The 26,273-nt window shown below is 38.4% G+C and overlaps 1 protein-coding gene and 1 pseudogene across 1 annotated transcript; one reads left to right on the top strand and one right to left on the bottom strand.

The window, feature by feature from the left end:
* Positions 1-2,009: 2,009 nt before the first annotated feature.
* Positions 2,010-3,270, top strand: LOC132518596 (golgin subfamily A member 7-like; annotated as a pseudogene).
* A 5,129-nt stretch (positions 3,271-8,399) lies between these two features.
* C3H5orf47 (chromosome 3 C5orf47 homolog) lies at positions 8,400-23,538 on the bottom strand. Its single transcript, XM_060146385.1, has 4 exons — positions 23,190-23,538; positions 10,610-10,695; positions 8,754-8,844; positions 8,400-8,422 (listed from the first exon to the last, which is right to left on the bottom strand). The coding sequence occupies exons 1-4, from the start codon at positions 23,536-23,538 to the stop codon at positions 8,400-8,402; spliced, it is 549 nt and encodes a 182-aa protein (XP_060002368.1).
* Between the last annotated feature and the right edge of the window lie 2,735 nt (positions 23,539-26,273).

The following is a 26,273-nucleotide window of genomic DNA, read 5'->3' as shown; positions in this document are numbered from 1 at the left end:
AGCAACTAGTTGGGAAGCAGGGCCTCATACAAATGTAATAGTCAATGCACAATGCAGTACAGGTGGGCCATCAGTCAATTATGTCCCCCTATGTGGTAGGAAATCTGAGAAGCGTATTTACATAGCTGCCATAGATATATGGTCCCTGACTTAGGAACTTGTGATGCTACTCCAGTGGCATACCACTTCCCAGCCAAGCATTCTCCCTTTAATTAATGATGCACTAGTGTGTTTCCACCTCCACTCCCACAGGCCTGGCTCCCAAACTCAAGACTAGTCTCTCATCATTGTATTATAAGCCTACTCTCAAAGACTCCTAGGTTACCCAAAACTTCCCCCAAATTTTAACCTTTCTTCAGCTTATACTAGATGGGAAAATGTCTTGAATTTTAGTTATCTCCTTTGCTAAAAGATCCCATTCGTTTTCCTAATAGTTCCAAAGCTCACCTATAATCCTCCAGATGACTGGAATAAATGGCTGAATAATATTCTGAAGTACTGACATGTTTCTCCTCTATTCTGTACTCACCCAAATGCTTAATTTGAACCACTAAAATATCTTTCCTCCCCAGCATGCACAGCTAAGCATGAAACACTCACTGCAGACTCCAAAACAGAAGTTGCAAATACTAGACTATTGGGCAAAAATAAAATGCCTTTGGTCCAAGCAGAAGAAAGGAAGAGTCAGGTATACATTATTAAATGAAAATTTAAAGATTTAGAGGAAATATCTAGAACATTCATTTTAGTAAGAGTCTTCATTACTCCACAGTTCTAGAACAGTGAGACCAAGCTTGTATCCAGCATTAGACTCATTTCTAAAATCTAATAAATATTGACACACTTGATAAATTAAAACAGACTACTTCACTATGTCAAGTAGTATAACTCACATAAATATAAACTTACATTGAAGCAAACCTAACATCCTCATTCATGTTCATCACAACACTTTATGCAGCATAAATTGCAGTGTAAACAAGTAAATGCCTCATTTTACAATGATTTAAATTGTATTAAGCTAAAATTTGAAGCTTTACCCAAGAATTTAGCAGCCTGAAAATTTGCCCAGTGCATTCCAAAGAAGTTGCATGACCCTCGCTGCCGGGGGACCTTTGGACACTGCATGGCAAGCAGGGCCCATTCACTCAGGCAATGTATCCTTCAATGGGAAACAGATAGATTTGGTAAACAGTCACAAGACCATGTTACCACAAACCCTAGTCTGTTCTAGGCTCATGAAGTAGTTAACTTGTAACTAGAAGAAACAAAATTATGAATTATTTTACAATCCTTACATCTTGTACCATTTCATGAGAATTCTGTATTACTGCCACTGTGTAATGCCATTGTAAGAGAAATGAAGAGGCTCACCCTCTCAGTACCCTCAAAAATAATGGATGTCACTGTCATCATCCTGGATAAAAAAAGAGGACCTTCACCTCAAGGAAAGAAGCAAGGAGTGCACATGGAGCTTGATTAAGGGAAAACCTTTTGTCTCCTCCCTCCCACATTTTCAGTTCCAGCCTTTGATACAATTTAGGGAGAGAGACTGCATCAGCAAAAAGCAGAACTTATGTAGGTACTAGATGATTACTACTAATATTGAGTAGAATATAAAGGGACTTCACTGAAAAACACTTCTAAATTATTTTCAGAGTTCTGAATCTCTCATTTACTGATATAAAAATAATGTATCTAATTAAGGGCCTGGAAAGGAGAATGTCTCCTCTGATCTTTATCCAGAAATTTCCCTAAAATACTCCACTTTACAATACAGACTCTGCATAAATTTACTAACTTTCCCTAGGATAAAAAGATGGCTTAAATAACTATTAAACACCCCAAATAACTGTTTGCTATGTAAATGGTAGGTCTTTATCATAATTGAGAAATTTAGAAAAAGTGAGGAAGCCAAAAATAATTTAAATGAATCCAAATTTAACTTAAAACAATTAAATCTATATGAAGGGATGAATAAAGCAGTGGAGGTGTAGGCGGTGCGACAGCCGCTGGAGGGCAGCGGAGGCGGGTTCGTGTTTCCCGGGCCGAACGGGGCTCTGGGGTGCGCGGGGCCGGGCCCGGGAGCGCGGCCCGTCCTGTCCTCGCCATGAGGCCGCAGCAGGCGCCAGTGTCCTGGAAGGTTTTCATTCAGTGAGACTACAGCAGTGGCACCCGCTGCCAGTTCCAGACCAAAGTTCCCCGCGGAGCTGGAGAACCGGATTGACAGGCAACAATTCAAAGAACAGTTCGAGCTCTAAATAACCTTTATGCTGAAGCAGAGAAGCTCGGGGGCCAGTCCTATCTTGAAGGCTGCCTGTCTTGTCTAACAGCGTACACCATCTTCTTGTGCATGGAAACTCACTACCAGAAGGTTCTGAAGAAAGTCTCCAAATACATTCAAGAGCAGAATGAGAAGATCTATGCTACCCAAGGCCTCCTCCTGACAGATCCCATGGAGAGAGGACTTCGAGTTATTGAAATTACTATTTATAAAGACAGAGGCATGAGTAGTGGAAGATAAACCATAGGATTAAAGGCCCACCTCCAGCTGGGACCCTCACCTGTCCACCGGCCGACCACAGAGTGTCCCCCACCTCCTCTCCAGAGCATGATTCCTTCGTATCTGCTGCCAGAGCCAAGGCGCCATTCACTCCAAGGACTGACTTTGTAAAATTCCACACCTGGAGCGACCGCTAGTCGCTCAGCATCCACTTTGTGTCTCCAAATTGTGTAGGACTCTGTAATCTTTTGATTAGTTTTTGAGAAAACGCAATGAAGCATTTCACTTTTTTTATTCAAAGCCATTAATAAAATATGCAGTTGGTCAGCCCAACACAGTTTATTTCTTACCTGCCACCAGTGCCAGTGGTTCTCGTCATTCTTTGGGCTTCAGCAAGTCGTAAACTAGCCAGTGCTCAGTCTTACTCCCCCAAATTCATAAAATGCTTTTCTCCAGGATTTTGGTGAAGGGTGGGCTGTGTCTGGTTTTGCTAATGCATCTCCCAGATTTCAGAGAATTACCAGTTTTGCCATGACTCAAAGCTTAAAGATCAAGTTCTGCTGTTCAGTTTCTCAAACCAAAGCTCATTGGAAAAATAATGTATAATGTTACTTGTTTTATTATAGCAATTCCTGATTAAAGCAGTATTTAATGCAATTTCCAGGTTTTTGTTTTTTGGGTTTTTTTTTTTGAGAATTCTGTTATTACTGCATTACCTTGAACATTGGGAAGATGTGGTATGTGTTGCTTGTTCCTTATAAAAATAAGTAAGCACAATAAAGTGGATGCTAAACCATCAAACACAAATGTCCCTGCTGTGTCCCTGAATAAGCAAGTGTTAATAAATATTTTAATTATAGTTTTGTTATAAATATAACTTAAGAGAAAAAAATTTGATAGGAATACTACTATATATTGCTAATTTTTAACTATCCCTACTGGCAAACCTTATGATTCCTAGACTTTCCTCATATACAGTATTCAGTGCACAGAAATATTATGATTGGTTCAAGTTCAGTAAGTTAAGTGATTTCCAACTAAAAGTCTCAAGTCTGGGTCACTGTTTCTAGTTCTTTTTGGCTGTGTGTTCTTAGTATTGGGATTTCCTGTGCCCTTCATCTTTGGGGTTTGAGAGCACTGTATTTGGGAGAAAGTTAGGACATATACTAGGAGAGAATGAAACGGTTAAAAGTTTTACTTTCAGAGATATTGTAGGTGCTAATACTGGATTTAACATTTCAGATTTAATTTCTTTTATGGGTCTGTTAGTTATTCGGTAAATCCCATAGGTCTATGTAATATTTTAATTGTATGAAACTTGTTACTTTATAGCCTATAATAGTGTCTGTCTGCCTTTTAAACCCATTGCAATAACTTTGCTGAAATATTAACACATTCGTAAAACTTTTCTTAAACAAACAAAAAAAAACCAGCAGTGGATGCAGACTCACTAATAAAAGGGAAAAGTTGGCAATTTTAAATGCATGCAATTATATTGATATGCTAATTTAAATTTTATGTAAAATATTAATTTGAATGAGTATGGAATAAGTATTAATTATAAAAATAACACTTGTATGCATATAATAACAATATTTAACTAAAATTTTTATTAATTTGCAAAGAAACACTACTAATTGATAAAGAACATAGTTTTTTCTATTCAACTATTAAAGTCCCAATTCCAACAAAACACATCAAAATTAACATATAATTATGATTCAATTTAAAGTTCCATCTTTAAACTCTTCATAATCTTCTTTGGTAAACAGATCCAAAAATAGGTTAACCCTAAATAAAAGGTGACAAAATTGAATCTTGTTAATACAAAATGTCATAATCAGTAGTCACTGAAAAATTTTAACATTTCTAAAACTGCAAAGCAACAGTTAGCGACTCCCTGCATTTACTGTTTTGATTTTTACTTTCTCTAGTTGACCATAAAAAGCTTCTGATGGACTCAATATGTAACTCATATTTTCTTCTCCACTCCAACTCCTGCCAATACCCTATACTTCAACAGTCCCAATTACAAGAACTGTGCCACAAAAAAGACTATATCACAGGCCTTTATCTCCAGGCCTCTCACAAGCACTCACAAGCGAAGTCACTCAAAAGCAAAGTCACAAGCGCTCACAAGCAAAGTCACTTCAGCCACTCACAAGCAAAGTCATTGCTTGGATGGTCACTGTCATCACTTGGAACTTCTACTTTACTTCTAAGCACTGGAACTCCTAAAATATTCCCAGCTGATATACATATACTTCTATACCCCTACTTTTTTGTACCCCAATACTCTCACTGAACAAGGTCACTGTCCTTTAAACTGTTGATCCCTTGATCTCCCACAAGCTTCATTTGTATCCCCCCAAACTGACAATTATTTCTCTCACTACTCCTAATTAAGCCCCTAGGATCCCTCTTCGAGGGACTGAGACTTCCTCTTCATCCTAGACGTTGCCTGACATTCTGTTCTCAGTCCTCTCCTCTCCTTCCATCCCCGCACTGAGGTTTCATCTGCATCTACTGCTAGAACTACATATGACCTTTATGCAGTATAGATATCACACTGGATCTGATATGACACTTCCAATTGCTTACAATTTTCACCTGAATACCTATCGTCTAAAATTGTACGTGCCAAAATAAAACTCAGTAGCTTCACAAAACCAGTTCTTTCTCTTGACTTCCTTATTTCTTATCTGCTCATTCTCAAACCTTAGTATCATCTCTCATACTGTCCTACATCTAGTCATCTGTATCCTCTCCACTCTCATTAAGTGCATTTCACTTTTCCCTTGGACTGCTGTTACAATCCCTAGATTTTCTTGTTCACCTCTTATCTTGCCTCTATTCCAAACCTTTTTATAAAATGACACTGGATTCTTTCTAAAATGCAGATCTGATCAACCCACTGCTTTAAAATGTTCTATACTGATGATATACAAGATATTTGCGTAATTCCTAATTATCTTTCCATAAAATACTTACTAATTACAAAATGAAAAATAGTAACTATATATAGTGGAGGAATGGACATCTTAACCAATAGATCAAAGTTAACATCCTCAATAAGGGATAAATGAAAATCACATGACTCCAGATGTGATGTTCTGAGAGAAGGAAGTAACATTACTTATATAATGTTCCAGCCAAAAATGCAAAATATGAATCAAATCATGGGAGGTATCAGCAAGTCCAGAGGGATAATCTGAAAAATAATAGGCCTGCATTTTTCAAAAATGTCAATGTCATAAAAGACAAAGAAAGGTTGAAGAACTGTTACAGATTAAAGAAGACTAAAGAGACATGACAATTAAATGCGATACATGACACTGGACCAGACCTGCTAACAGGAAAAAAATCCCATTAAAGACATTATTGGCACAAGAAAAAACTGGAATACAGACTATAGATTACATAAAAGTTTTATACCCATGTTAAATTTCCTGAATTTGATAACTGTAGTGTAGTTATAAAAAAGATATCCTGGTTCTTAGGATATATACACTGAAGTATTAAGGGGCAATACTTGATACACATAACACACAGAGAAAGACAGAGGAGGAGTAGGATAATGATAAAGCGAAGTGGCAAGATGTAAAAATCGGTGAACCCAGGTAACGGGTATTCTGGAGGTCTTTGTATTCTTCTTGTGATTTTTATGTACATTTGAAATAATTTGGAATAAAGGGTTACGAAAATGTTCCATGTTTCTTCATTGCCTACTGAACTGAGTACATATCCTTGGCCAAGTATCCATGTGAGACCATTTGAAATACATTCTCAGTACATTGTATACCTTTCTTCACTATGACTACCTTGAAAAGCTTTAATCAAGCTGTATATTCCTAAACATTTTCTGTGACTCCATGAATTTTCTCATGTCCATGTCTTAAAGTATACTCCCTTCCCCCACATTCCCACTTATAAAAGTCTAATTTCTCTGTTCCAAAGCCCATCTTACTTACCTTTTCTACTACTTTCCAAACCCCACCAAACTGGGTGTAACCTATTCCTAAGAATTGAATGAGCCCAGATGATTAGTAAATCAGGGCACAATTGAAAAAAAAAAGTGGGGGGATGACATGCTCAGTTTAAACCATGTGGCATTTAAAAGTAACTGTAGAACAGCCTAAAGAAATTCAGAGGCACATGACCAGAGGTCAGAAGTAGGATAGAGATTTAAGGGTCATACACCCAGAAAGAGTAACTGAAGTTATAAAATGGGTGAGTTATCTCAGAATAAATATGTAAAGAGACAGCAGGACCAACAATTACTCCTAGGGAAGCATTTGTTATTAGATGGTAGCAAAAGGGACAAATAAAAAATACATAGAAAATATGGTCAGAAAGGTAGAAAGAGAACCATGACATAGTCTTCAGGATAATAAGAAGAAAAATTTGAACAAGTAGTAGTAAAACAATATTAAATGTGACAGCATGTTCAAAAAGAAAAGAGAACTAAGCAGAGATATGAAAAAGAAAAAACATAAAACTTGGACCATAGAGAGAGTAGTTTCAATAGCATTGTGAATATGAGGCCCAAATGAAGCTTATTAAATTTCAACAAATATTTAATGAGTGCTTTCTATGTGTCAGACACTGGGTTTAAGGAAGGAAACAGGCTAGAATTAGCAATGGGTATATATTAAAGGTTGGAGATGGTAGGATGTAAAGGGGAAGGAAAAAGTCTACACCTTTTCATTGTTATCTAAGTGGATTCTTACCAGAAGATGACAAGAAGATTCATTTTGTGTAATTTGAATCTAGGAACAACATAAAATATAAGGAAAATTCAAGTTGGTCTCTGGCATTGGCTTTCCCATTAATAAATATATAATAAGGAACAAGAATTATAATACATTTTTAAAATATAATTATTAGTTTCTATAATCAGGTTAAAAATTGTAATAAAAATAATGAATTACAAGGATACCTTTCATTTATAAGAGGCTATTTCTGGAAAACACAGCATATTATTTTAAATTGCTAAATAATCCTTACAAGATCATATTACAAGATCATTGATATTTAATAGAAGGTCTATTGCTGAGGCACAAAAGAACCCGACAAGTTCAAGGTAATGGCCAGAGCAAAATTAGATGTGATCTAGTACATTTATTAGAGTAATTGGATCTGGATTAACACTCAGAACAATGTCCAGGGTTTGTGCACATTTCTCTGCCTGTTCAAACATCTTTGTCACCTAAGAAACCACTGACAACTTTTTTCCTCTTAAATGCCCTCTGCTTCATTCTCCTTCTTAAATGGATAAGAAAAATAAAACAGAGTATCACTAATGTGAACATTAGTTCATGTACCATGATTGCAAACAATTTATGCTATTATGGATGCAATATTACAATAACAGTAATGAGTTTCCAGTGTTACACTGCTTACAAAATGGCATTCTGTTTTAATTATCTTACGAAAATATTCTTCACAAAATCAAATTATGCAGATTTACTGACTGTCAATATAAAAGTTGTCCTTGAGTGATTGCACTAAAAACTTATAGAAGCATTCAGCATGGTAATATATGTATTAGGACATGCATGTAAAGGAAAGAAAATGCCTTATGATTTAGCAATTCATGTTACATAAATTTTATCCAACTTAACTGTTTGAGCATCCAGAACTTCCAATTACTTTAATAAACATACTAGATTACATCTAATGCTCTGGCCACAATATCAACTCACTGATGCAGCTTAAAACATGGTTTAATTTATGAATTGTTTTCCAGGAATGAAATAATGACATCAAGGCCATAACTCAAGGGCAGATTTTGCTAAATGCATTAAATTGGACTGCAGCATCATGAAAAGGAAGTGACTGTATGAAGCAACACAGAATTTATACTTCTATAATACAATTAAAATGTTTTTCTTCATCAATATGGATGAGTTTTGTAATCTGTATTAAAAATTTGGCGTTTTTAAAAAAAAGTTGGCATTAAAATTCAAATTTAATAGACAAGCGTGTTCCCTTGACTCAGTCAGTTCCAGTCAACATTCACCTTCTGCACTCTTCCACACACACATACACCTGTGGTCTACTCTACACTTAATGCTTTACAATGCATTGACTTTTCATTACAATGAACAGTGATAATATGGTAGCCTTCTATAGCTCTATACATTGAATGTGACAATTAGGAAAACTACTGGTCTAATGTAATCCAAAGGTAACTAAACTATTAGAGAAGCAAGTTCTCTTTAATACAATGAAAATTGTGTTAACTTACTTTCACTACATAATTTCAGCCTAAGTCTGTATTTTTCATTTTCTTCAAGCATTTTAGAAATGACTTTGTACACTCCATTCCATACTGAAACCTTAAAAAGGTAAGCACAGTTAAGGAACACTGGGCAGAGAATCTGGACTACATTGTGATGTAGGCAATTGGGAGTGAGCCAACTGTGTTGCATGCCAGTTTTGATATTATCATTATAAAGCAATATTATACTTAGAGATCTAAAAATTAAACATGATTGTTTTCCCATATTCAGTGAATTCTCTGATATCTTTTTCCAACTTCCTAGCATTTCCTCTCTGCAGTATTTAAATTAACTGTCCTGGTCGAAGGCAATGTCTTTCAAAGGCAATATCTAGTAAGTCCTATGGTTTCAACATACTCAATTTTGTTTTGAAAGGTAGTAAAAATAGCGAATTTCTATTCCTATGTCTATGTCTAAACCACTGGACAATGATATGATTTTAAATGTGTTTTATTCTACTTAATAATTAAACATTTCTCCTAGGACATACCAAAGCAAACTTACTAGAGAACATGAATATACTAGAATAGGAAGAATGGAGACTATAGAAGCAGGTAGATCTAGGCTCAAATTCTGGCTTCACCACTTAACCAGTTGCTTGACATTGGGCAAGTGTTTTAATCTCATTTAGGAATAACTTCAAATACTGGATTATTAGAATTAATGAAAAATATAGGTAAAGCACTTACCCCAGTGTCTGGCACAAAGTAGTTACAGGTAAATATTGGCTATTGCCCAAGAGGAATTGGTTCTTAGAAGAAAAATTTCTTAGTATAGTGGGAAGATTAAATGCTCACTCAAAATACACTTGCTGCAAGGATTAGTTACTTTGAATGCTATTTTATACTATACATGTATTAGAAATCAAACAAACTCAAAGCTCAGAAATAATATAATTTTATGTGTCATTATCAACTAACAGTTTCTTTAAACTGAAGTGTAAAATATATAGTGGTAAACAAAGATTAGTAGAGTAACTGATCTTGAATATGTTTAATTAATTTTACTTATTTATTTATTTTTCGCTGAGTTGGGTCTTCATTGCTGCGCGCGGGCTTTCTCTAATTGCCGCAAGCGGGGGCTACTCTTTGTTGCGGTGTGCGGGTTTCTCACTGCGGTGGCTTCTCTTGTTGTGGAGCACGGGCTCTAGGCACACGGGCTTCAGCAGCTGTGGCTCGCGGGCTCTAGAGCGCAGGATCAGTAGTTGTAGCGCACGGGCTTAGTTGCTCCGTGGCATGTGGGAGCTTCCTGGACCAGGGCTGGAACCCGTGTCCCCTGAATTGCAGGCGGATTCTTAGCCACTGAGCCACCAGGGAAGTCCCTTGAATATGTTTAAAACACTCAAAGTTACCATGACATCTGGACAGCCAGACATGAAAATGGTTCAGCATAAAGGTTCATGCTTGTCAGCTTTCCTGCTAGAAACTTGTACACCCCTTGCCTTTAAAAGAGCAATATGACACCAATAGAGATGCTTTTTCTTTTCTGTGAAATCCATGATTTTCTTACGTAACACTATCTGAGTTTGTTATATTCTATGGAACATATATTTTCATGCTTTGAAAAAGCTCACAGTCAGCTACATTTTGATTAAAATGCATTTTATGTCTTCAGACACTGGAAGGACTACTCTTTATGGTTAATAAATATTTCCAAACCCAGTTTCATTACTGCTAAATTAATTCTATTTTCTCATCTCAGTAAATTAAATTTTTCAAAAGATGGCACTATTTTTAATGTCTTGAGTATCTTCACACGTTTGTATTTAGACAGGTTAATCTAAAATTCAAAATATCACTCATTCCCCTTTACAATAATATACCTTTTTCTTTTTCTTCACTATTTTGGAAGCTTCATTCAAAGGTATGGGGAAGTCAAACTTTTTAGCTAAATTCTTCTGGGTTAAACCTAATTTAAAAAAAAAAAAGAGAGTCACAAGGTAAAATATCAAGGTCAGCACAGACTTTAAAGGATTCACTATCCTGAGAATTGACAATTATAAATGTCTCTTGAGCTCTCTTTGGGGATATTTACACTTGTTGGTATATTTCAGATCACTAGATAATACCAGTTTACCAATTAGCTAATACTATATTGGAAAAAAAGAAAACTAAGGATAAACTACCTTGGGGGTGCCTAGGAGATCTCCTTCCTTTACTGATTTGAAAGGTGAGCCCCAAAAAGGACAGCAACAGAGTAAATAAATAGCAAAAAACACATCTTGCCCCAGGCTGTCTCTATAGTCTTTCTTCTCTGTTCAACTCCAGGTACACATTATGCTTCCAATTGCACAGGAGACCATGTGGTTCCTCAAATACATCTTGTTCTTTACCCCTCCCAGTCTTTGCACATGCTGTTCTATTGGGCTAGACCACTGTGTGCATGCATGCCTGTACACACACATACAGACATACACACCTGCCAGGCAAATGTCTACCTGCTCTTCAAGACTCAGCCCACACATCACCTCCTCTCTACAGCCTTCTCTCAAACACCCACAGCCCCACAAACAGCGGGGTAGACAGCACTGGTTCCAGGAACAGGTTCCAGGGACACTTTGTTCACAGCACTCAGCACACTTTTATAGCATGTGTTTATACAGTTTCTGACACTAGGCTGTGACCTCCTGGAGGGTCAGTGTCACTGTGTGCCTTATTCATCTTTCTATCTATGCTACCAGACACAGAGTAGGTACTAATAAAGGTTTGTCAGAGTGATAAGCTTCCTGACTCTACTCACTAAACCATGCTGCCTTCCCAAATATTAACTGTGAGAAGAAAACCTAAGGGATTGTGTGTCCAAAGACAAACCTGTACAACAATGAGCATGTGTTCCCTGAAAGCTTTTATATTTATTCTCCTTTTCTCTGTAACACTCTATATGTACCCCAACCCTTCCCCACCTCATTCCTGCCCTACCACCACTCTATACCTGGCTTTCTTCTACTCCTCCAATACTTAGCTTTCCAGGGGTGGAGGGCCTTCTCTGATTCCACAAAGCACCCTATGCTCAGTTATCATAGGAATTATCACATTGTTTACTTGAGGAGTATGTTCTATTCTTCATTAGAGGTCCAGTACTGTATAAATTAGATACACAATAAATATGCTGTTTGTTGAGTGAAATAGAGTATGTTCTAAAATGGTATGTCCCTATTTAAAATGATGAAGGGGAAAAACCTACAACCAAAATTACTCTACCCAGCAAAGATCTCATTCAGATTTGACAGAGAAATTAAAACCTTTAAAGACAAGCAAAAGCTAAGAGAATTTAGCACCACCAAACCAGCTTTACAACAAATGCTAAAGGAACTTCTCTAGGCAGGAAACACAAGAGAAGGAAAAGACCTACAATAGCAAACCCAAAACAATTAAGAAAATGGTAATAGGAACATACATATCGATAACTACCTTAAGTATAAATGGATTAAATGCTCCAACCTAAAGACGTAGACTGGCTGAATGGATACAAAAACAAGACCCATATATATGCTGTCTACAAGAGACCCACTTCAGACCTAGGGACACATACAGACTGAAAGTGAGGGGATGGGAAAAGATATTCCATGCAAATGGAAACCAAAAGAAAGCTGGAGTAGCAATTCTCATATCAGACAAAATAGACTTTAAAACAAAGACTATTACAAGAGACAAAGAAGGACACTACATAATGATCAAGGAATCAATCCAAGAAGAAGATATAACATTGTAAATATTTATGCACCCAACATAGGAGCACCTCAATACATAAGGCAAATACTAACAGCCATAAAAGGGGAAATCGACAGTAACACAATAATAGTAGGGGACTTTAACACCCCACTTTCACCAATGGAGAGATCATCCAAAATAAAAATAAATAAGGAAACACAAGCTTTAAATGATACATTAAACAAGATGGACTTAATTGATACTTATAGGACATTCCATCCAAAAAAAAACAGAATACACTTTCTTCTCCAGTGCTCATGGAACATTCTCCAGGATAGATCATATCTTGGGTCACAAATCAAGCCTTGGTAAATTTAAGAAAATTGAAATCGTATCAAGTATCTTTCCCAACCACAATGCTATGAGACTAGATATCAATTACAGGAAAAAACCTGTAAAAAATAGGTCTTCCCTGGTGGTGCAGTGGTTGAGAGTCCGTCTGCCAATGCAGGGGACACGGGTTCATGGCCTGGTCCAGGAAGATCCCACATGCCGCGGAGCAGCTGGGTCTGTGAGCCATGGCCGCTGAGCCTGCGCATCTGGAGCCTGTGCTCTGCAACGGGAGAGGGAACAACAGTGAGAGGCCCACGTACCGCAAAAAAACAACAACAACAACAACAAAAAAAAAAACTGTAAAAAGTACAAACACATGGAGGCTAAATCATACACTACTTAATAACCAAGAGATCACTGAAGAAATCAAAGAGGAAATCAAAAAATACCTAGAAACAAATGTCAATGAAAACACGATGACCCAAAACCTATGAGATGCAGCAAAAGCAGTTCTAACAGGGAAGTTTATAGCAATACAATCCTACCTTAAGAAACATGAAACATCTAAAATAAACAGCCTAACCTTACACCTAAAGCAATTAGAGAAAGAAGAACAAAAAAACCCCAAAGTTAGCAGAAGGAAAGAAATCATAAAGATCAGATCAGAAATAAATGAAAAAGAAATGAGGGAAATGATAGCAAAGATCAATAAAACTAAACGCTGGTTCTTTGAGAAGATAAACAAAATTGATAAACCATTAGCCAGATTCATCAAGAAAAAAAGGGAGAAGACTCAAATCAGTAGAATTAGAAATGAAAACGGAGAAGTAACAACTGACACTGCAAAACTACAAAGGATCATGAGAAATTACTACAAGCAACTATATGCCAATAAAATGGACAACCTGGAAGAAATGGACAAATTCTTAGAAATGCACAACATTCTGAGACTGAACAGGAAGAAATAGAAAATATGAACAGACCAATCACAAGCACTGAAATTGAAACTGTGATTAAAAATCTTCCAACAAACAAAAGCCAAGGACCACATGGCTTCACAGGCGAATTCTGTCAAACATTTAGAGATAGAGCTAACAACTATCCTTCTCAAAACTCTTCCAAAATATATCAGAGGGAGGAACACTCCCAAACTCATTCTACGAGGCCACCATCACCCTGATACCAAAACCAGACAAGGATGTCACAAAGAAAGAAAACTACAGGCCAATATCACTAACGAACATAGATGCAAAAATCCTCCACAAAACACTAGCAAACAGAATCCAACAGCACATTAAAAGGACCATACACCATGATCAAGTGGGTTTTATCCCAGGAATGCAAGGATTCTTCAGTATACACAAATCAATCAATGTGATACACCATATTGACAAATTGAAGGAGAAAACCCATATTATCATCTCAATAGATGCAGAGAAAGCTTTCGACAAAATTCAACACCCATTTATGATAAAAATCCTCCAGAAAGTAGGCATAGAGGGAACTTACCTCAACATAATAAAGGCCATATATGACAAACCCACAGCCAACATCATTCTCAATGGTGAAAAACTGAAACCATTTCCACTAAGATCAGGACCAAGACAAGGTTACCCACTCTCACCACTATTATTCAACATAGTTTTGGAAGTTTTAGCCACAGCAATCAGAGAAGAAAAAGAAATAAAAGGAATCCAAATTAGAAAAGAAGAAGTAAAGCTATTACTATTTGCAGATGACATGATACTATACATAGAGAATCCTAAAGATGCTACCAGAAAACTACTAGAGCTAATCAGTGAATTTGGTAAAGTAGCAGGATACAAAATTAATGCACAGAAATCTCTTACATTCCTATACACTAACAATGAAAGATCTGAAAGTGAAATCAAGAAAACACTCCCATTTACCATTGCAACAAAAAGAATAAAATATCTAGGAATAAACCTACCTAAGGAGACAAAATACCTGTATGCAGAAAATTATAAGACACTGATGAAAGAAATTAAAGATGATACAAACAGATGGAGAGATATACCATGTTCTTGGATTGGAAGAATCAACATTGTGAAAATGATTGTACTACCCAAAGCAATCTACAGATTCAATGCAATCCCTATCAAACTACCACTGGCATTTTTCACAGAACTAGAAAAAAATTTTTCACAGTTTTTATGGAAAAACAAAAGACCCCAAATAGCCAAAGCAATCTTGAGAAAGAAAAACGAGCTGGAGGAATCAGGCTCCCTGACTTCAGACTATACTACAAAGCTATAGTAATCAAGACAGTATGGTACTGGCACAAAAACAGAAATATAGATCAATGGAACAAGATAGAAAGCCCAGAGATAAACCAACGCACATATGGTCACCTTATCTTTGATAAAGGAGGCAAGAGTATACAGTGGAGAAAAGACAGCCTCTTTAATAAGTGGTGCTGGGAAAACTGGACAACTACATGTAAAAGAATGAAATTAGAACATTCCCTAATGCCATACACAAAAATAAACTCAAAATGGATTAAAGACCTAAATGTAAGGCCAGACACTCTAAAACTCTTAGAGGAAAACATAGGCAGAACACTCTGTGACATAAATCACAGCAAGATCTTTTTTGATCCACCTCCTAGGGAAAGGAAATAAAAACAAAAATAAACAAATGGGACCTAATGAAACTTCAAAGCTTTTGCACAGAAAAGGAAACCATAAACAAGATGAAAAGAAAACCCTCAGAATGGGAGAAAATATTTGCAAATGAAGCAACTGACAAAGGATTAATCTCCAAAATTTACAAGCAGCTCATGCAGCTCAATATCAAAAAAACAAACAACCCAATCCAAAAATGAGCAGAAGACCTAAATAGACATTTCTCCAAAGAAGATATACAGATTACCAACAAACACATGAAAGAATGCTCAACATCATTAATCATCAGAGAAATGCAAATCAAAACTACAATGACATATCATCTCACACTGGTCAGAATGGCCATCAACAAAAAACCTACAAACAATAAATGCTGGAGAGGGTGTGGAGAAAAGGGAACCCTCTTGCACTGTTGGTGGGAATGTAAATTGATACAGCCACTCTGGAGAACAGTATGGAGGTTCTTTAAAAAACTAAAAATAGAACTACCATACGACCCAGCAATCCCACTACTGGGCATATACCCTGAGAAAACCATAATTCAAAAAGAGTCATGTACCAAAATGTTCATTGCAGCACTATTTACAATAGCCAGGACATGGAAGCAGCCTAAGTGTCCATCAACAGATGAATGGATAAAGAGGATGTGGTACATATATACAATGGAATATTGCTCAGCCATAAAAAGAAACGAAATTGAGTTATTTGTAGTGAGGTGGATGGACCTAGAGTCTGTCATACAGAGTGAAGTAAGTCAGAAAGAGAAAAACAAATACCATATGCTAACACATATATATGGAATCTAAAAAACAAAAACAAAAAAAGGTCATGAAGAACCTAGGGGCAAGATAGGAATAAAGACGCAGACCTACTAGAGAATGGACCTGAGGATACAGGGAGGGGGAAGGGTAAGCTGGGACAAAGTGAGAGAGTGGCATGGACATATATACACTACCAAACGTAAAATAGATAGCTAGTGGGAAGCAGCCGCATAGCACAGGGAGATCAGCTCAGTGAATTGTGACCACCTACAGGGGTGGGATAGGGAGCGTGTGAGGGAGGGAGATACAAGAGGGAAGAGATATGGGGATATGTGTATATGTATAACTGATTCACTTTGTTATAAAGCAGAAACTAACACACCATTGTAAAGGAATTATACTCCAATAAAGATGTTAAAAAAATAATAAAATGGCATGTCCCAGTTTGTGAGAAACATGCCACTGATTCTGAGTGGGGCGCAGACATAGCACTAAAGAATATTAACTCACATGGTGAGAAACTCATTCCCTTTCAAATTCTTTTTCAATCTTCTGATTACAGCCAGGAGAAAGTCTGAGTTTGTAACTAGTATGTCATTAAGACTTTTCTAAGACTTGCTAATCTCTCTTTATGACTGCAGCAACCTCCAGCAGGCAACCTATTTGGCTAGAATTTAATATTGTTTTACCTTTATTAGATTGTTTTTAATTAATTTCTATTTATGGAAAATGATACATGTTTTCCACTGAGGTAATGATGTAACGTGTTCTAAAAAGAAAATTAGTTGGGAGGAAAAACATGTACCTATTTAAATAAATACATTAAGTAAATGATAGTGCAGATGATGTGCAGATAAAACATAGGAAAATAACTTAAGTTTGGGAAACTCAGCTCTTCATATACCCATATGTATCCTTCCCTCTAAGTACCTACAACCTTTGGAATACTATACCAGCATCACTTCCAAATGTTTTCTGTTTGTTAGTCTTACATAACCTAGACATATACTCCTTGAGGTCAAGATAGGAGCCATCACGTCTATCTGTATTAGTTGGGAATATAAAATATGTCAAGGAGTATAGCGGATGGGAAAAAGAAAAAAGGCAAAATTATTTCTTCCACTTATTTTGTGTACTTTACTGAGGCTATGGCTCCAGTGTATACCATAGATTTTTGTCCCAGCTTATGCTTCAAATCTGCCTCTCCTCCTCTTTCCACACACTCTGACCCAGTCAAAACACACTTCTCCTTCTTCCCAAATCATTATCCATCCCTGATCCATACTCAATGCTTCACTAACATGTTTTTTCTACCTGTAATCCCCTCCTATCTCAGGAATATGTGTAAACTTCATGGAGCTACTTCCACCACCACGAAGCCTTCCTTGATTTCTTCATCCCCAAATTATTCACCACCTCCAAAGCATTTATTTGTACCTCCACAACAGCATTCAACATCCTCTACTATATATAAATTATGGGTATGTATCTCAAGTTCTGTGAGAACAGGGAACCAGCTTGACTGATTAGTCTTGTTTGAAACATTAGAAGAGTTACCTGACTTGGCTGCCCCTGGATTTCTAAACTATAAGACATCTCAAACGGCTTAAAAGCTTATCTTCCAGAAGTGTCTGTATCTCTGATAACTCGACTCCACCATTCAAAAATCTGCAGTGATTATAAAATTAGAGTCCCCAAGGCATTCCACAATGTGGTCCAAAACTAATTTTTCATTCATTCAATAAATATTTAGTGTATGCACTATGTGCTAGACACTGGGCTGATCACCTTCTCTTCCCTTAAGCCATTCCTGCTGAGTGTGCCAACATATACTGGGCACCTACTCTATACCAAACACTGTGCTAGGCATTCTGCATGCATTACTTCATTTAATCTTCATAGTAGCTCATTAAAGTAGGAACTATTATCCCCATTTTACAGAAAGGGAAACTGAACATCAGAATAGTTAATTAACTTAGCCAATATTACACTGCTAGTAAATGAGAAAGCCAAGATTATGACTTTCTGACTTCAAAGCCAAAGCTCTTGATAATATCCACTGTCCCACTAGCAATTTCTCCATTCATTACCTTGATTTCTTCCTTCTATGTCTCCCTTTTCCTGAACTACCAAAGCCCTTCTAAGTTGTCTCTCTTACAGCACTGATGCCTGCTAGCTTATATTTCCATTATTCACATTATTCATTTATAAGTCCCTTGAGAATAAAATATTTGTCTGATCTATCTGTGTCACTAGCACCTGACTTAGTGCCTACAGTATGGTAGATGTTAAATAAATGTTACTGAATGGGTAAATAATTCACCTTTGTTTCCAACAGAGAGCCAGACAAAAGTATGCAATGAATGTCCACTTAACGTTAATACTAAATACATCCAAGAATGAGTAAAATCATTAAGCACTTAGTGATTTTACTCATTTTACTTAATGAGTAAAATCATTAAGCACTTAAGCACTTTCTGGCTTGATTGAAATATAAGTCTACCTCAGGACCTCCTTCCCTTGACTCTATTGTTGGTTTCACAAGCACAGCAGATTGGTCACCAAAGTTAATGGCTCCATCATCCACCCAGATGCCCAGCAGATAAACTTCAGACTTGGCCTCAACCCATCCTTCTCCCTCTTCCAGCCAGTCATCAGTCCTGTCCATTCTGCCTCCATTGCCACTGTCTTAGTTCAGGCCTTCTATCTTTCTACTTTATTACTGCCTCAAAACTGGTTTCTGGCTTCCAATCTCTCCCAATCCCACTCCCTCCCCATTATCCTCCCTCCAGCTCTGATCATGTCACCCCTGCCACAAAGGAACGGCAAAAAATTCCAAAATTTCAGGACCAAACTTCAAAACAAACTGCATTATTGTTTGTTTCCCAGAAGAGAAGCCAACTAGAGGAAAGCCATTCTAGGTCAACACAAACCAGCTACAAGAGCAGAAAGCTGGTTTCACAATCTCAGCTCTTTGCCATCCTGTTATTTCTACCTGACTTATGTGGGGATCTCCAGCACTAATTCATGCATCCTTTCCCTTCCCCGATGAGCTTCTTCACCTGTTTTTCAATGTTCTTCACTTCCAAGCCACTATCTTAGTGCTGGACTATTATTTGTCTCTTTGATCTGTTGGTGCTAATGCAATACCAGATCCATTTTATTCTTTCCTCACTTCCTGCTCTCTCCCCTTTAAAGGTGAAGAGCTCACCAACACCACCATACTCGCTCCAATTCCTAGAGTAAATCTTTTATCTGTTTTTATTATTCAAAGGAGGGGGAAACCTAGTGCTAAAGTGTCTTATACTACCCCTAAAATTTTTTAATCACCAGCGCAGGGGCCAAAAAAGACAAAAAACCTGCGTGCCTTTTAGCAATGGGACCTTTAGAGGAGCATGAAGTCTAAAATAGTGCCCCTGATGAAGGATCTCTGAAAAGCTTATTCTCAGGAGTCAATCAAGTTACACAGAGTACAGTTTTATACTTCCAAATTATCAAAGTAAATTTAAGTAAGTTAAATTATCAAAGTAAAATTAAGTAAGTTCTGAAAGGATACCAAAAAATATATTTATATATTTTTCAACTTGAGCTTCAGTCTTGCCTGCCTCCAATGCAATCTCCCCTATACAGCATGAACTAAGTAAATCTGACCCTATTACTTCTCTTGTTCAAAACCTTTCAAGGCAGAACTTCTGGGTAGCTCTAGACGATGTGATGGGGTTGGGGGGAGAGGCAGGGTATAGTAATCAACTTCCCAAAATTTCTCCCCAAACAACTTTACATTACAAAAATTCTACACAAAACCACACCCTCAGCATTACTTGAAGACAGAGAATGCTGGAAATGAAAAATAAATGTAAGCAAAATGAGAAAAGTCATTACATCGTGGCACTATGATCCCATTTGCTCAAACCTCACCCTAAGCAGGGTTTTGTGGCCAGCAAGGAAGAGAAAGGAGGGACCCTAGAAAAGGTGGCTGCGGGAGAGCTGGGGCAACCAACAGCAAATTGAAATCCACCCTAACTCTGAAAATACTAGAAGATAACCAGGCAGATCACAGCACAGACTACAGGAAAGAATTTCAATGTACGATTTAAAGGGCCAGACGCCAAAAACGTGCACTTTAATGAGACTGATTTGGTTAAAGGGGCAAGCATGATTTAAAGGGTTAAAAACAACTTAAAAGGACAGTCTTCCAATCTCTTGGCTTATGGAGGAGAGAAAGAACCAAAAGGAAAGCTCATAAATTAGGTCACAAAAAAAACATCAGTAACATCCATAAAGTGGAGACATTACAAACAACACTCTGATCACATGCAATAAAACTAGAGTTTACTAGGAAAAAAAAAAAGAAAAAGTCCTGGAAATTTTTGAAAAATTAAATCTATTAAGCAACTCTAGAGTGAAAGTGATAATACAAACTGAAATTACAAAAAAATATATTTTTAAATGGTGACAATAAAACCACTATACATTAGAAACACTGGGATTTAAAGTAGTGGTTAGAAGAAAACTCATTGCACTAAACACTTTTATCAATAAAAAGGAAGAAAAAAATTAATTAAATTTCTTGCTCAAAATAAAAGCACACAAGAACAAAGTAAACCAAAAGAAAGTATACATAAGGAAATAATGAAGTTTTATCTTTATTATTTACCTTTATTATGGAGGAAGAGACTAAAAAAACAAAATACCTAATTAACAAATCAAAATCCTGTGTTTTTAAAAAAATTAACAAAACACTGGTGAACTTGATCAAGGACAAGGAAGAAAGCACATACATCAAAAAAAATGAAAAGGGGGAAATAACCATTGAAACACAAGGAATTTTTAAAAATCATAAGACACTATTTTGCAGACCTCTATGCAAATAAATTTGGAAACCTAGATGAAATGGATAATTTCCTAGGAAAATACAGATTACCAAAATTGACCCATTAGAGTTGGAAAGTGTAAACAGACCAATTTCCATAGAAGATACAGAAAAAGTTATTAAGGAATCATCCCACAAAAAGCACTAGACCTAGATGGTTTCACAGAAGAATTCTACCAAATCTTCAAACACCAGATAGTCTCAATGTTCTATAAATTATTCCAGAGCACTGAAAAGGAAGGAAAAGTTCCTAATTCCTTTTATGAACTAAGTATAATCTGATACCTAAACCAGATGAAGAAGTACAAAGAAAGAAAAACGACCCTGTCTCAAATTCCAATGCAAAAATCCTAAACAAATTATTAGCAAAGAGAGTCTAACACTATATTAAGAAAAAAGTACATCATAACCAAGTGGGATTTATTTCAGGAATGCAAAGTTGGTTCAATCTTAGGAAATCCATTTGTATCATACACCATGTTAATAAATCTAAGGAAAAAATATTATCTCCATAGATCTAGGAAAGCCTCTGACAAAATTCAACACCCATTCTTAGTAAAAACATTGAATAAAATTAAAATTGAAGAATACATTTTAATGTTTTAAACATACACCCCGTTAGTCTTAAAGCCAATACCTTATTTAATGGGGAAATACTAGAGGGATTTCCCCTAAGATCAGGAACAAGGCAAGAATGCTCACTATCTCCACTATTATTCAACATTCTATTCATGGTATTAGCCAGTGCAATTAGACAAAAAAAAAAAAAAAAAAAAAAAATCAATTGCAGGCATAAAAATGGGTTAAAAAGAAATAAAATTATCTCTATTTACAAAAAATATGATAGTATACCTGTAAAATCATGAGCATTAATGACAAAACTAACTCAAATAATAAATGATTTCAGTGAAGTACTAGGATCAAAAATTAACGTACAAAAATCAGTAGGCTAAGTGAAAGAAGCCAGTCACAAAAGCGCCAATATTCTGTGATTCCATTTATATGAAATAGGCAGAATAGGCAAATAGGCAAATCCAGAAATTTGCAAATTTGGTATTTTCCAAATTTGCCTATTGTCCAGAATAGGCAAATCTATGGAGACAGAAAGTAGTTTAGTGCTTGTTTAGGGCTGGGGTTGGGGGCCGTGAAGGGGCACGGTGAGTGACTAGTTGCTAATGGGTACAGGGTTTGTTTGAGGGGGTAATAAAAGTGTTCTAAATTGATTTTGATGATGGTTGCACAACACTGTAAAAAAATATTGAATTGCCCGTTTTAAATGGGTAAACTGAGCGGATTGTAAATTACGTCTCAATAAACTGTTTTTTCTTTCTTTCTTTTTTTTTTTTAAGCACAGGTAGAGGGATGGGCTCTCAAAAAGAGGTAGGACTTTTCCAGGTGATGGAAATGTTCTAGATCCTGATTGTGGTGGTGTACTATCACGTGTATAACTTTGTCAAATCTCCTGAAAGTTGTTGGGTTTGTTTGTTTGTTTGAATCAAGAGGCTTTATATACACAAACAATGAACATCTGGAGGACATTACGGAAGAGGAAACCCCATTTACAACAGCAGAGAAGATCAAATACCTAAGAATAAATTTAACAAGATACATGAAAAACCGATAGAAGGAAAAATTTTAAAAACATTCCTGAAAGACACAAAAGTAGAGTGAAAATGGAAAGACATCCTCTCCTCTCTTTTCAAAGAGGAAGTGACATCATTAAAGATGTCGGTTCTCCTCAGGCTAACTTATAAATTCAGTGAGTCCTGAAAGGAATACGGACACACACGCCAAGGCCCCCATCATTCTGAAGGACTTCAGCGGCTCCGTTCAAGAGCCTCCCCTCTCGGATTCGGAACTCAAATGACCTTCACTTGCACTTCAGCGCCCTCTCGGGGCAACACCGAAGCGCAGGTCGGGATTGTCTCTCAGCCCCGGACAGACAGGAGGGCCGACCACTGCCCGCGGCCAGCGCCGAGGCCTCTGAGCGACACTACGAGCCCGGAGCGGCCCACCGGGAGGGAGGCTGACCGGAAGCTGACAGGGAGGCCGCGAGCTGAGAAGCCGACCGCCCTGAGACTCGGACCCCAGGCAGGACGGCTGCCGAGGAGGACGGAAAGGCGGGCTGACCAGCCGGCACCCTCCACAGGCCGGGGGCCCCCTCCCGAGTCCCCGCCCGCCCGGCCCTTCGCGCCACCTGCATGTGCCTCCTGCCGGGGCCGGCTCCGCGAGCTCGACGCCCGCGCCGGAGAGGAGGCCGCGGGGGCCCTGGGCGGGGAGCCGGGGCACAGCTCCCCGCCGCCCGCGGCCCCCGGCACAGCCGCCTGCGGCTCCTCCCGGCTGCGGCCGGCCCCGAGCCCGGGCCTACACAGACCCTGAGCCCGGCGGCCGCCCAGCTGAAGGACGGCGCCGCATTGGTGCGAGCCGAAGCGAGTCACGTAGACGAAGCGCGTCCGGTCCCGCTCCTGCTCACGGCCCGCCGCCGTCATCGCTGCCTTTTTCGCGCAACCGCCGCGCAGTGCCCTCAGCGGCCAGCCCAGCGCGACTGGGGGCGGACGACGCGCGGAGGAGGGGGCGACCTGGGGGCCAGACCACTGTGTGTGTGTGTGAAGGGGGGACGGGTAGAGCTGAGGGGCTGGACCACTGTGCACTGTGTAGGGGGTGAGGGGCGAGCTGTGGAGCAGGACCCTGGGGGCGTCGGGGGCGGCAGGTGGGTTGGGGCGAGATGAGGGATGAGGGAACAAGTAGGGGAGTGAGAGAGGCTACAGAGACCGGTCACCCTGTGGGCAGCGGGAAGAGGGGAGTTTGGACCACTCTGCACGGAGTGGGGAGCAAGAAGGTGTTTGGTTGGGGGGTGGATGATGGACCACTCATCTGAAAGGTGGAGTTAGAGTTTGGAGACCAGATCACTTAGGGGTGGGGAGCAGACCATGACGGGCAGATCTCTCTGAGAAAATGAACTGAACCAAGAACAAGGTGGGGGGAGAGGGAAGAGACCAGGTCAAGTAGCTTTACCATGGACCATCTCTAAATCCATACAGCATTTTACAGCAGAGGATCTGGGGCTCCAAAATGTAGAGTGACTTCCCCAAAGTAATAGACAGTGACAGAGACGTACTCTCTTAAACCTCAAGAAATTGGATTATAAATATGTGCAGAAAAGTGCACGAATCATCAGTACACATTTGGATAGATTTTCACGCAGTGAACACACCCACGTAGTATCCGCTGAGGTTAAGAAATGGTGCACTGCAGAAGCACATCACGTCCTTGCCCAATCCCAATCCCTTTGCCGCCTTTTCTGATTTCAAACAGCATCAGTTAGTTTTGCCCATTGTGTTTGACTTCTTTCACTCTGTATGTCTATGAGACACAATTTATTGCATAAGTTTATACATCATTTGAATATACTACCATTTATTCATTCATTCCACTGTAGAGGGAAATTTGGTTGTTTCCAATTTAGGGTAATCATCAATCAATAGTGCTTCTGGGAACAACTATATATATATAGTTGAATATATGTTATAGGATATGTACCTTAGTGTGGAATTGCTTAGGGTATTCATATGTTTAGCTTTAGCAGCTACTGACAGACAGGAACCTGAAGTGGTTGTACCAGTTTTCACTCCCACCAGCAAAGTATGAGAATTCCAGTTTCTCCACAGGTTCACCACCCTTTGGTGTTGTCAATCTTTTTCATTTCAGCCATTCTAATGGATGCGCACATTAGGACTCTCCAGAAAAAGAACCAATAGGATGTGTGTGTGTAGACAAGTCCATAATCTTCAGGATAGGTCAGCAGGCTGGAGACACAGGAAAGAGTTGATGCTGCAGTTCAAGTCTGAAGGCCTTCTGCTAACAGAATCCACCCTTCTTCAAGAGACATCATTCTTTTTCTGTTTTTTCTATTAAGGCCTTCAACTGACACCATAATGAGGTCCATCCATATTATGGAGACTAATCTGTTTTACTCCAAATCTACTTGTTTAAATGTTAATCTTATTTAAAGAATACCTTCTCAGACACACCTAGCATGTTTGACCAAATATCTGGGTACTGTGGCCTGGGCAAGTTGACACATAAAATTAACCATCACAATGTGGTATTACTTTCTTATAATTTGCATTTTCCTGATGATGTGTGAAGCTGAGCTCATTGGCCATTTGGATATTATCTTTTGCATTTTAATCTCTTGCCTATTTCTCTTTATTTTTTTGGCTGCACTGGGTCTTTGTTGCTGTGTGCAGGCTTTTCTCTAGTTGCGGTGCACGGGCTTCTCATTGCGGTGGCTTCTTTTGTTGCAGAGCACGGACTCTAGGCGCACAGGCTTCAGTAGTTGTGGCATGCAGGCTCAGTAGTTGTGGCTCTCGGGCTCTAGAGCGCAGGCTCAGTAGTTGTGGCACTTGGGCTTAGTTGTTCCGCAGCATGTGGGATCTTCCCAGACCAGGGCTCAAACCCATGTCCCCTGAATTGGCAGGTGGATTCTTAACCACTGCACCACCAGGGAAGTCCCTCTTGTCTATTTCTATATGGGGTTCTCATAATGTTCGCATTCATTAAGAGGAGTTCCTTACATATTCTATATATTTGCTATTTGTTAGTTGTATATATTGCAAATTTTCTTCTCATCTGTGCTTCACCTTCTTATTCTCTTTATAAACTCAATAAATAAAAAAGTTTAGGGGCTTCCCTGGTGGCGCAGTGGTTGAGAGTCCGCCTGCCGATGCAGGGGACATGGGTTCGTGCCCCGGTCCGGGAAGATCCCACATGCCGCGGAGCGGCTGGGCCCGTGAGCCATGGCCATGGCCACGGAGCCTGTGCTCCACAACGGGAGAGGCCACAACAGTGAGAGGCCCGCGTATCACAAAAAAAAAAAAAAAAAGTTTAACTGTAACGTAGTCCAATATATCAATGTTTTTCTTTAGTATTATACTTCTTGTGTTTGGTTAAATAAACCTTGACTATTCCAAGATATTCTCCTCTGTTATCTTCTAGGAGCTTTACTGTTTTATCTGTACATTTAAATACTCAATCCACCTGGAATTGATTTTTTATGAATAGTATGATGTAGAGGGACAAGATTATTTGTCCGTATGTATATCCAGTTGATTCAGGCTAAAACTTCCAATATAATATTGAATACAAATGATGATAATGAACACCCTTGTCTTGTTTCTGATCTTAAAGGAGAGTTTCAATGTTTCACTATTAAGTATAACAT

Source organism: Lagenorhynchus albirostris, chromosome 3 (genome assembly GCF_949774975.1).
Source record: "Lagenorhynchus albirostris chromosome 3, mLagAlb1.1, whole genome shotgun sequence".
NCBI classification, from domain to species: domain Eukaryota; kingdom Metazoa; phylum Chordata; class Mammalia; order Artiodactyla; family Delphinidae; genus Lagenorhynchus; species Lagenorhynchus albirostris.
Note: the sequence above shows the minus strand (reverse complement) of the source record. Positions and strands in the feature narration are given on the sequence as shown.